General features: G+C 38.5%; 1 protein-coding gene across 2 annotated transcripts; it reads left to right on the plus strand.

Annotated features, from left to right (window-relative positions):
• Window positions 1-371: 371 nt before the first annotated feature.
• slc43a2b (solute carrier family 43 member 2b) lies at window positions 372-11036 on the plus strand. 2 transcript variants are annotated; one of them, XM_055043459.1, is made up of 15 exons: window positions 372-420; window positions 1130-1406; window positions 3730-4006; window positions 4191-4246; window positions 4334-4410; window positions 6132-6224; window positions 6596-6729; window positions 6853-7049; window positions 7141-7284; window positions 7403-7420; window positions 7898-8030; window positions 8881-9013; window positions 9216-9289; window positions 9425-9548; window positions 9626-11036. In XM_055043459.1, the coding sequence occupies exons 2-15, from the start codon at window positions 1247-1249 to the stop codon at window positions 9785-9787; spliced, it is 1782 nt and encodes a 593-aa protein (XP_054899434.1). In that variant the 5' UTR covers window positions 372-420; window positions 1130-1246; the 3' UTR covers window positions 9788-11036. The 2 variants fall into 2 exon arrangements, with proteins under 2 accessions (XP_054899434.1, XP_054899435.1); XM_055043460.1 differs by lacking the exon at window positions 7403-7420.
• Window positions 11037-12841: the final 1805 nt, after the last annotated feature.

Consider the following 12841-nt stretch of genomic DNA (forward strand, 5'->3'; position numbering starts at 1 on the left):
TCTGCAGATATGCTGTCTTCTAACTTCTCAGACACTGTTTGGCGTGATTAATCCCTTCCACTTACAAACGTCACATTTTACAATGACTGATAAGATCAAACTTAAATGCCACAGTAACTGGGCTTTTCTAAATCTTCCCATGACCTTTGTTAGGGGTGCATAACATTATCATTCTAGGTGCATTAGGTTACTAAATAGGTTAACAACCTTGTTTTCACACCATTGCCCTCAACACAAGTCTTTCTCAGAAAGTGGGAGCTGACGAGAGCACAAGCTGTACGCAGCCAAACTTCAATAGGGGGCGCCCTTTGCAGAGGGCTGGAGTATATAAATGTTGTTTTTCACAGATACCTGGTCACAGAGAGCCAAGACAGATACAGAGAGCTGGGTGGTTTGAAGCACTACCTGGAGCCTGGAGAGGTGAGAATCTTTTTCAAATATTTTTATAAACATCTAAAAAGAGAAGGATTATAGAATGACACTTGGACATGTGTTATCAGTTGACATAAATAGAAATGTAAGTAATTAATGTGTGCAAACTCATTACTCTTGGAAGTAGTGACTTCTGTGGACATTCCCTTTTTCAATGTGCTGGTTCTGCATCTCATTTGAGGGTGTGTTTTGTGTGAGTGAAAAAACAAAGCAGGTTGTCTAATTTGTTTGGAATGCACTAAAGTAATTGCAGAAAAATGTTTTTGACGGTTGGGTGAATATGAGAGGACATTTGGGGAGGGGGCTGTGCAGCAGGGTCATCGGTTGACCAGTCTTCAATCCAGTCTAGACCAGTTTACTTGCCTGAAGAAACTCTGTGGTGCTAATATTTGATTGTTCTTTTATCTATTTTTTTATCTACTATAAGCAATCATGTGTATAAATCACCACAATTGATAAGAATAATTTGTTCTTTTTATATTAAATCCATCAAAAAGGAATAGAGGGTGCAAAATAGCTTCTTCCTTACAATGCTGGCTCATTTACAATTTTTTCAGACAATCAGTGATCTCCCAATGGTGCAAAGTTAGATGCACAATGTTGTCTCATTTGATAAACCAGCCCTTGCAGGGTTTTACTTACTTCACCAATTGGCTGACTTTTAAACTTCCCCTCCCTCCTGTACTTCTCTTTTCAGATAAGAAACCCGTCGCTCCTCATTCTGACCGTCAGTCGGGGAGGTTCTCTCTGCTCTCTTCTAGCCTTCTTCCTCTTCTGTCCTTTCTCTTTCTCAAGCTCTCCCTCTCCCTTGGCCATGGCTCCGACCCTTGCTACAGCCTTCGCCAGGCGCTGGTGGATGGCAGTGACCGCCATCATTGAGAACCTGCTGTTTTCTGCTGTGCTGCTGGGATGGGGCTCCCTCCTCATCATGCTGAAGTCTGAGGGCTTCTACTCTTACCTTTGCAACGAGGAAGGTGAGTCTAAATGTTTAGATTGCACTTCTATCATCGTTGACCATTTTTCATCATATATGAGCAATCATTCAGGTTTAATGAGTTTTCTCTTAATACTCTGAAAATAAATTTCAAATACATTTCAAATTAAATGTTGGGGGAAAGCAATGCTTTGACTTTGATTAAAGGATGTGACAGATTTTTTTTTCAAGAGATGTCAAGCAACATTGATACCTTCCCATCTTCTCCAGTCTTTGAAAATAAAATGTTACCTGTGAAGATGTCCCAGGCTGGACTAAGGGGGTCTAACCAGATCAGATACGTTAGAGCATTCAGGCATGCAGGTAGACAAAGTGGTCCGAAGGGACAAAAGGACAGAGTACGGTTTCTTGAGACAGTATGTTACTGTGCTGTACTTGTCTCTGTTAGCTTACAATAGTTGAGGACAGAGACACTGACCAAGAATACACCACATGAACTGCTTCTTTGTTGCTCCTTTTTCAAAAAAAAAAAGGAAAAACGTAAAAAGATTAAGCAATCTTTTTCTAAAGTGTTCTTTTCTTCTTCTTTTGTCTTACTGCTCATTTTAATAGAATGATTCTTAGTGCTTTGTGTTTTAAAGAACAGATAACATTTATGCACAATCTCTGATTTGACCAAGTCATTTATTTTATATGAAGTTGGCAAAAAATTATGGTTGAAAAAGAAATATGTATCTCCAGATAAATTAAAAAGTAAAATCCATATTTATTCCCGTTAGATTTAAATGTAAAAATTGTGTGCCTTGCTGAAAAATGTATCCTCACAACATGATGCCACCATCACTATGTGTAATGTCATGTTAGCTTTCTGCCAAAGATTGTGTTTCTAAAAGAAATTCAGTTGTGTTGTCATTTAATCAGACCATCTCACATGTTTGCTGTGCCTTTTAAGGGCTGGATGAAAACGGCAAACAGGAATTTCTCACCTGAGTATTCTGCAGCTCCTCCAGAGTTATATATAATCACAGTTTATTGGCGATGTAAAGGGGCTGAATAGAAATGTGCGACACACTTTTCAGAGTTTAATTTGGGAAAAAAACATTTACATACCACCTTACAATTATGTGAAAATGTGTGTTGGTCTATTACATGGAATCTAAAAAAGCACACTAAAATGTGTTTTTGTAATAAAAAAAAAAAAGATTGTTGGAGATCTGCCACAACAATTTTACCACATTTTGATGACATAAGACCAAAGAGGAAAAAAAGAACATCTCAGCTCTTTTTAGCCATGTGACTTTTGAAATGAAGAACAGAGAGTTTCACATGCAGCATTTATTACGGTAATTTGGAAGTTTAAAGGGTGCTGATAAAGACCAGGGAGGGGACAAAGGCTGATAGAAAAGTGATGAGCCGTAGAAATTAGATGACCTGTGTAAGAGATAGCTATAAAATCCAGATGTGCAAGATAGTCGTGTGGTTTAAGTTTGGTTTTCCTTCTGCAAGTAGCGCCACGGAGGGACCATGTGTTATGGAATAGGAGAAAATCATGTAGTCTAATTGAGTTCATGTGGCCACAGGACATCTCTTCTTTATTTTTTTACACAAACAGGTATTTTTTTTATTTTAGGCTAATTTTACTGCATTCTTCAATAGTTATACATACAAACTAAACGCAAAATTTATTCACATGTCAGCACACCAAATCCTCAATTTTGATATTGAGTTAGATCAATTTTTCCACTTTGCACCATGAAACATTATATAAAAGAAAACACATTTTCAGGATATTTGGAAAATTATGAACAAAGAAGGCTTTGGCGCCTTGTTGTGAAATGTGTCACGATGTGAAGTTCCACTTTGCAATGACACACAGTTACTGGCTGGTGGACTCAAAAGAGGCAATGTTTCATGTTTCTCTCTTCCTGAACCTTTGTCCCTGTTCACATTATAACCTGAAGGTTCAGATAACCTTTCTCAGATCATTGACTCTGCCAGCTGATCACCTTTTATTCCACTCACACTTCATAAAGTCTCAATAAAATCCCAGACAGCCTGACAAGATTTGAGTCAAAATGTTTCTCTGTGTTCCTGCTTAATTTCTTCTGTCTGTGCAGATTTTTTGCTGACATGTTTCATTTTTCAGACTGATATTTACCGCACAGATAACTGAGGATGAGTTCACTCCACATGTGACGACTGTGTAATGACGTGTCTTGATCTTGTGATGAAATGGAAGTGCAGACTTCACATTTCACATAATGAGTGAAAGTAGATTTAAAAAGCTCATATTTACCATGTTTTAACAAAGAGGGTGAAAAAATAGAAGATCCATCTGACTATCATTTCATCATGTTCTACAGGTAACAGCTCCAGTCACAATCTGTCTCACTCTGCGGAGACGCCGATACCCCATGACTACTCTGACGCCTTCGAACCGGATGAATCGGACGGGGTGGAGATGAAGCACCTCGTACCGGAGGGTCAGCTGAGGATGAACGGCTGGCTGATCTGCAAAGAACAGGATGAGATGCTGAATCTTGCTTTCACCGTTGGCTCCTTCCTGCTGTCAGCAATCACACTGCCACTGGGGATCGTCATGGATAAATATGGGCCTCGGAAACTTCGTCTGCTGGGCAGGTGAGCAAAGCAATATTGGCTCAATAAAAAAACAGAAACAAGATATTAATTATTGCTTTTCAGAAGGGCAATCAGCCACAAAGAGTTAATTGAGATTATATTATACTCTTGTAAAAACAAAATGAAAAAATCAGGGAAGTAGTTTTTGTCATTGAAAATGTTTGACAGAGAAATCTATTTTCAGCACTTGCTTTGGCTTTTCCTGCCTACTCATTGCCTATGGAGCCTACCAGCCAAATGGTGAGTCCATGTGATCCAGTCTGTCCATTTTCCATATCTGCATGCCATGTAGTGATTGTCAGCAGTCTAATGATGTGTCATTTTTAGAGCTCTCCGTTCTTATCTTCATTGCACTCACTTTCAATGGCTTCGGAGGCATGTGCATGACCTTCACCTCCCTCACAGTAAGTGGGCATGCCAGGTTTGTGTGCTTTGCATTTTTCTTGCTACAGAGCTGATGCACCAGCTGCCTGTTGTTTGAGCAATGTATGTGTCTATAAGACTTCCTCATTAACACTGATAGAATTGTTTACTGGGTTTCCAAAAGGGACAATATGCCACACTTTTATGAAAATTTTGAAAAATAAGTATTATTTAGCTCTTCAAAATTATTCACTATTCTGTGCTTTACAATCACATAAAATCTCAAATTAAAATACTTTAATGGTTGTAGTAACACAGTGACAAGATGTGACACTATAAAACAAAGTGAAATGTACAAGACCTGTTTTCATTACCAAAATATAGCCTAATATCATAGCTCACCCAGCTTTATTTGTCTATATCTGCCTTCACATAATGACATTTGGGACCAAAACAAGGGATACATGTTTTAAATGGTTTTCACTAATTCTGAGAGGAGCCTTGGACACAAAGGCAAAGAAAAACAACCCACGATTTTCATTAATTTAAGGGATCACTGTGTGGACGCCTCTTTATTCATTTGCATTCTTTGCTCTGTGTTTTTTTGTCCTTCTGTTGCTTCCTCTCACCATCACTTTTAGCCTTTGATAACTCAGTCAGTCCGGTGAACAGCTACCATGGTGACGCTGTTCACCGGACAATGGCTCTACACCAGTAAATCTCCGTGAAACAACATTCTTCAATAACAACACAGACAAATCGCTCATCTTTACTGTTAAGTCTTTTGCACGTCTTAAATATCTCACTAGCCGAAGTCATGGGAATAATAGATTGTCCATAGTATGCATGAGGACATGTCTTTACCCTTGAAAGGGTAAAAACATGTTTACCCTTTCTCCTTAACAACCCCAAACGCTATAAAAGAAAGCGTCAGTGTTGGGTTAATCATTAAACACATGCTACATCACTGGCTTCTGGAGTATAGTTTCTCTGCACATCCCATAGTGACTATTAGGAAACACTGTGCAATACCAGTTTAACTCTTTGTCAGTGTTAAAGACTATTATATCTATTGGTTAAGTTTTACAAGTACCTCTGAATGATGCTACTGCTGAGAAATACAGTAAACTGGCTCCCCAACATAGCACATCCCCTCCCCAGACTTATGTCAAAGAATGTGCTTGTTGTTGTTCAGCCACTTGAAAACAGTTTGTGAATGCCGTTTTGTCCTCCAACTCTGTTATCCTTGTCTTCCAGTTGGAGCAGAGGGTGTAAACAAAACAAAACAAAAAAAATGAACTCTCTACCCTGTCCATCTTGTGTGCTTTGTTTCTAGTTTCAGGACCGGTTCAACCCCCTGACTGTTCCAGCTGTGTCGATCCCATCCTCTAAGAGTTTTGTGTGGTGTAATGGGCAGCTGTGTGTTCGTGTGTGTCTGTTATGCTTTGATTTGCTTCATGTCAGTTTGGGGGCTTTTACCTCCTCATTTTGAACCATGCAGTCTTGCTGATTGTTCCTTACTGTGCCCTCTGACCTGAGCGTCATTGGGCACCCTCTTTATGGCGCCCCCATATGATTCCCTCATCTCCAAATAAATGCAGCTGACATAACTACGATGCTTGTTTAACCTTTATGCTGACATTCACAAAGAAACAGACCTTATTTAACATATCTTTTAGCATCTTTGTTATTTTAGTGTAGGGTACCATATGGACAGAATATACTAATCTATGATGTTTTTCCTGTTTCCTTCACCATTTAGCTCCCTAATATGTTTGGAAACCTTCGTTCTACCTTCATTGCCCTCATGATTGGTTCTTATGCTTCGTCTGCAGTCACATTCCCTGGTGTTAAGGTATGGGAAAGTATTCCTTTTTCATAAAAGAACATCAAATGAGTCCAATCAAAATCTAAAACATATTGCACATATTTTTTGAAGCTATGAACAAACTTTTCTTGTCCATGCTATCTTAAAGTAAAAAAGTATTTTCTTTTTTACTTTTTGGGAATTTTTAATGTAAAATTCTCTCTTCAAAGGACAAAAAGGTTTTTGAAATGTTCTAATCTCAGTCAAATACATATCAGATATGATCTAAGAAGAAAGAAGGCAGTGCAAAGCCATGTTAATGGTCACGTTAAAGGCTTTGCTCTGTGAATCTTTTGGGAAATAAGTTGTTAAAAAAGTTACCTCCACTTCAGTTTGAAATGTTCCTTTATTGTTGACAGGTCATCTATGATTTCGGTGCCTCATTCATTACCATTCTTGTGGTGTGGGCTTCCTGTGCTGGACTTGTCTTCCTCAATTGCTTCTTCAACTGGCCACTGGAGCCATTCCCAGGACCAGAAGATATGGACTACACGTCAGTAGCAAAGACAGTTGCATATTTATGCTCTCAAGTACACTGCCAACATAAATCCTACTTCCACTGAGAGAGTTTGATCAAAAATGATGTAATAAAATATTTGCTTCTCTGCTTTCTCAGTGTGAAAATAAAGTTCAGCTGGCTTGGCTTTGACCATAAGATCACAGGAAAGCAGTTCTACCGTCAAGTGACCACAGTGGGCCGCCGCCTGAGCGTCAGCAACAATGTGAAACAAAAGGAGGTGGTTGGTAAGGATGGACGCACTCTCTGCCTATCCACCATGGACCTGGAAATGGACTGTAAGCCCGAGGAAGAATGTAAGAGTGCAGTGCAAAATAAAACTCCTGAAATGATGAAGGTTTAAAGTTCGTACCCCTGTTCTAAATCTCTTGCTTTTGCTTTCTGCAGCTGAGTCTTTTTTGAAGAGCATCATGAGCCCTATTTTTCTACTTAGCGCATCGACCATGTGCATCACTCAGCTCCGTCTCTTGTTCTACATGGGGGCCATGAACAGCGTCTTGGAGGTGCTCTGTGATGGAAACCTTGACACAGGTCCGTCTGTTTGCTTCTGAGACACATCTGCCTGTGTGCAAAGACTAACTCAAAGACAGCACCCGGCTGACTTGTATCATGACGTAGAAACAACTCAATGTAACTTTTTCATTTTCAGTGGGAAGGATGGAAGTTGGTAAGACAAAAACATTTTGCGCTAGCAGTAGTTTACCTTAGCATTAGCTTATTAAATATCCAGCTGACAACAAGTAGAATACTACACTTGTTTTCTTGGTTGTCCCTATCAATAACTGAGTCCTTCAACTGTCACACAGCTTTTAACTATAGTTATCGGTATTAATAGTTGATTCATTAACAACTTTTCTAGGAGAATCAGCAGATCAAACATACACTGCTTCACATGACTCACATTTCAAGAGTCACTGCTCCCAGAGCCACAAATATGTGCCCTAATAGCAACATATTGACTTTTGAACAACCTTGTTGCACGCAACAGACTCACACAGTTTATTAACTGCAATGACTAACCGTCTAACCAGATGATGACCTCTTGTCATCTGGATTACACCAATTTTAAAAAAAATCTTTTTTCAACAGTGTTATATTATATTCCAATAAACAACAATAAATATTGTCCTCATTTGGTCCTCAGTGAGTCTGTACTCCTCCATCTTTGGTGTACTGCAGCTGCTTTGTCTGATGACCACTCCTGTCATTGGTCAAATTATGGACTGGAAACTGAAGGACTGTGATGATGGGGAAGAAGACAAAGAACTCTTAAGCAAGTGAGTCTTATTGTTGATCTTTTGACACACTGAAATGTCAATAACATTAAGCAATCTTGAAAAGCACAGATGATGATGATGCCATAGATCTTTCTAAGCTTGTACTGTTTTATTATTGGAAGAAAGGTCTTCAAACACATTATTTCCTCAGTGGACTTAATGGAAAAATCTACATAAATCATCCAGGGAATGATAGCCACAAGTCTACTTCACCCTTAGATACTGGAATATGTCATGTTCATGTGTTCTAATAATTATGCACGAGCATAAACAATTTTTATGTGGTTCTTTATTTTCTCAATGGACTTGAAAGGCTTTGTGTTCCAAAGAAAGTAGTTTTTGGTGGAAAATGTGTCAACTCCAGAAAAAAAAAAATAAATAAAAACCTTGTTTCTTTCTGCTTGTAGAGCTAGAAAGGAGGTTTCATTATCCACAGTGAAACAAGTTTGTTTTAACAGACGCTGGAAAGCCATTGCTCTAAATGCAACATATAAACAGACTACAGTTGGGGAGAAACTGTGAAACCATTAAATTTGTACCAAACAGGGGGCAGGGAGTTTGCATCCCAGGAAACATTGTGCTGTTGGTGTGTTTTACTGTAGAAGCCAGAAACTTAAAGCTTGGGTGACAGTGCAAGTAGCCAAAATTCTAGGACACTACAATAAGAAGCTTGTGTAACCAATGGTTATGTGAATTTTTTAACATTTCTGATTACATCTGCACGTTATACAGATGGAATCTGTAAAAAAAAAGTATAATTTTAGAGACTTTGTTATTTTTGATTCCAATAAAATTAAGTCATAGCATCCCTGCCTCGTAATCCATCTTTCTTTTCTTTTTCACATTTTAGAGGTGAAAGCAAGACAAAGCGCAGAGACAGAAAGATCCAGAAAGTGACAAACGCTTTGCGAGCATTCGTCCTCACAAACCTGCTTTTGGTGGGATTTGGTATCACCTGTCTGATTCCAGATCTCCAATTACAGGTGATTGTCTCTTTGATTCCTTTGTTCTATGTCCTCACCAGATCTGTGTCCATATGCAAAAATGACTTTACTGTATCAAGCCGACAGTAAATGTAGGCATCTGATTGCACACAAACATCATCTGGCTAAAGGGAAACTGAATTAACTTCACATGAGATGCATAAATGAATATACACTGATTTTGTTTTTCTTCTTTCCTCAGATTGTCTCCTTCATCTTACACACTGTGGTGAGAGGATTCATTCATTCTGCTGTTGGGGGCCTTTATGCTGCTGTGTATGTACAACATCATTTTAATCTCTCATGTATTTTAATTTCAATTGCCAAATAATTTTTAATTATTATGCGTATCAAACTTCCATGTTGGTCAAAGCTGCTTCAAAGTGACTAACTAAACTGTTTTCTTTTTAGATATCCTTCCTCTCAGTTTGGCAGCTTAACAGGGATGCAGTCTCTCGTCAGTGCTGTTTTTGCTTTGCTGCAACAACCCCTGTTCTTGGCAATGATGGGACCACTTGAAGGAGACCCATTCTGGGTAGGAATCATCACCCCTCAACATATTCAGCTATTAAGCCAAATTAAACCCTTGCTTACTCCGGTGTCATCCTGCAGGTTAACATCGGACTGCTTGTGCTCAGCTTGCTGGGCTTCTTGCTGCCCCTCTACCTGATCTGGTACAGACGGACACTCCATCGAGAACTACAGCAGAAAGCCGAGGACGCCAAAATATACATCAAAATCAACGGCTCTGAGATCCCAGAGGCCTTCGTTTAAACAGAGACGGATAGAGAAAACAATGTGCAAAATAGGCATTCTGAAGTGTTGAACAAAAAATTGTGACACATCTCCGTAAGAAAGGCAACACCCATCTTTACAAATTCCCCAATTGAGAAACTACTGGGATTGTTGTCATAGAAATGAATCCGATGGACAGCTGATGAGGAGAAAAGTGAAACAAACGGGAGATGAAGAGCAAATTATGAGGAGAAACTGTGAAAGGAAAGAGACAGCCATCTGTATTCCCCCAAGTCCTCTGAGCTCTCTTCACTTCCTCTTTCTCCTGACCTTCAGAGTGTTCTCCATCATTTCCTCTGCTTTAACTCGCCCTGCAAGAGAGGAAAAGGGATATACGTTCAGTGTCACCTTCCCATCTAACCACTTTAAAATTAGAGGGTGATGCAATTGTGATGGGGTTTCTTCAATGTGTTACATATTGAATGCAAATCATCCAGATGCTATTGCATGGTGCTACTTATCAGTACATCTGCTGGATTTATTCCAGGAGTTTGTACAAAGGAAATGTAGAGTAAGAGTGGAGACATTTTGCTGATGTTTCTCGGGTAATCAGAAGAGACAGTCATTATCTTTTTTTAAGGTTAATGTCTAATGATAAACTCTACTGCAGTGCTATCACATTTTTTTTCAAAGGAAGTCAGCCTGTTTTCAAATAATTTTCTCAATGTATGCTTAGAGTATTTATTTTACCTTAAGTATCAGCTTCAGTTTTTTCTACAATTATACTTTTAAAAAAAATCATTTCAAAATGTACAAAGAGTACATTTTTAATTGAAAAGTGAAAATTAACTGATTGAATTTTCACACATAACAGTGAAGGTGTTCTACATTGCAGAGGGCATTATAATAGTGAATTAATGCATTTCCCCATAAAGCTGACATGATAGTTTGTGTCAGTTTTTCCTCCAATCTCTTTCTTTCAAGAGAAATTCTGCATTTTTCCACACAAACCCGCCCCACAGTGGCACTTTTTCTGGATGATTGGCTTCGGACCCATATCCCCCCTTTTCCTTTGTCCTATTTTATGTGTATTTATTTTTTCCTAGCATTTCCACTTTCAATTTTTGGTGTACTTTAACTGTGCAGTGCTGCTTTTATGTAGGTTTGTTCTGTTTTGTCTGCCTGGAGTTCCTTCTGCCCTGAATGAAGATAAAATAGATATTTTGGTAAATGGGTGTCTGTATGTGGAAGAATATGTGGAGGTTAATAAAGATTTTTTTTTCCTTTTGCAATGCATTGCTCTAATTATTACGTTTTTGCTTGTTTTTAAGTTGTTCCAACACAAACCAAGAGATGGCAGTGTTTGGTTTATCTTCGCTTTGAGTATCTGTGGAGTGCCATCAAAATATAGCAAAGATGAACATTAAAAAGTAAAATATAAAAGAATATGATGCATATTTGGTGGAATACACGTGTTCAAACAAGCTGAAATGTAACCTGAAAATACCTCAAACAGAAACTGTGTTCAGAAGATTGCACGCTGGTGGCAGTATGCAATTGGTTGTGCTTTTTTTAGCAAGGAGGAACAAAACCATAAAATTTTGGAAATTATGATACACTAGTAGTTGAAGAATATTTTTTAATAGAAATGAAAAAATAGATACCCTATGTGGACTAAATGTCAGAATCTAGTTGTGCACAAATAATCAGTCCTTGCCCCTGAAAATTATCAAAATCTTTAAAACACCAAGCTATTTTAATAGGGTTAACAAAATGTCTCAGCACTCAGGAAACATGCTCAGGCGTGATCAGCATAAACTATTTTCTCACATCTAGTTGGTTGGTGTTTGCAAGTCTGTCGTCATGCTGAGCTGCCACCTGATATCGCGTTTTAGCAGATTTTTATCACTTGACGCTTGCACCTCTCACCACCTGAGACGAGATGTGTGAAATCATCAGTCACATTGGAGGCAGAGGGGCTGCTCCAGCTCTGCTTCTCATGAAACGACCAAACACAGGATGTAGAACTTAACTTATAATTAAAACTGAACTGCTATCTTCATTAACAGCTCGACCACAAACTGGTAACAGAAAATGCATATTTTGCCAAGCCTGCTATTATCACACATGTTTTGTTTTTATTTTTTGCACATAAAATATGTGATTCGGAATTTTCCTCAAACTGAGTAAAAGGACTCAAATCAGAACTGATCATATTTTGGGGGCTTCTCAAATCTCCCTCACCATCATTACTGTAGATATTATTTAGCATAACGACGCTATTACATGGCTAACAATAGGAATACATTTCCAAGTCCTATAACAGATTTAAGGAGTGTTTCAAGCAGTCAGAATAAAGTAAAAACCCATATCCACAACTTTGAACATCTGGTCATCGAGTACTGTACAATGGTCATCCAAATGTGATGGATGGACAAAGAGGGAATCATTCAGAGAAAGTAGCCAAGAGTTTGACTCATTTTTTTATTTGGTCGCCATAGAGGAGCTGCTGTAACTTTTTGATCTAAATTCTGGTAGTGTGGGAAGACTAACACTGCTAATCACCCCAAATACAGCTGGAGAACCAATAGGATGGTTGATCGTTTATTTGCCAGAATGGCCAACCAAAAGTTCAGACCGGAATCCAACCCAGAATTTGTGGCAAGTCTTTAAAAAATTACTTAAACATTTGAGAATCACGGTGCAATAATATGCTACTTTGTTTTTGTGTTTCACTTACAATTGCAATAAAATAAACCGGTTTGTGGTTGTAAAACAAAATATGGAAGCTATTAGTAATACTTTCACAAGGCTTTTGTATAACAAAAACCTCATTGGACAAAAGCCATAAAACCAAGATAATGTCGCCACAAGATAAACTGGAAGATGTATCTCTAAAATAAACTACAAGAGCCAGAAGCGGATATGTGCTTGTTGTCAAACGGAGACATGAGCTATAAATATAGCTCCAGCTTGCTGTTACATAATTTTAAACTCACATAGCATCCACATCCCGTGATATTCAGGAAATGGGTCGAGATTAGGGACCTGGAATCCCTTGTACCTACTGTACTACAGACCTCCTGTGTTGGG

Source organism: Poeciliopsis prolifica, unplaced genomic scaffold (genome assembly GCF_027474105.1).
Source record: "Poeciliopsis prolifica strain line A6 unplaced genomic scaffold, Auburn_PproV2 SCAFFOLD019, whole genome shotgun sequence".
Lineage (NCBI taxonomy): Eukaryota > Metazoa > Chordata > Actinopteri > Cyprinodontiformes > Poeciliidae > Poeciliopsis > Poeciliopsis prolifica.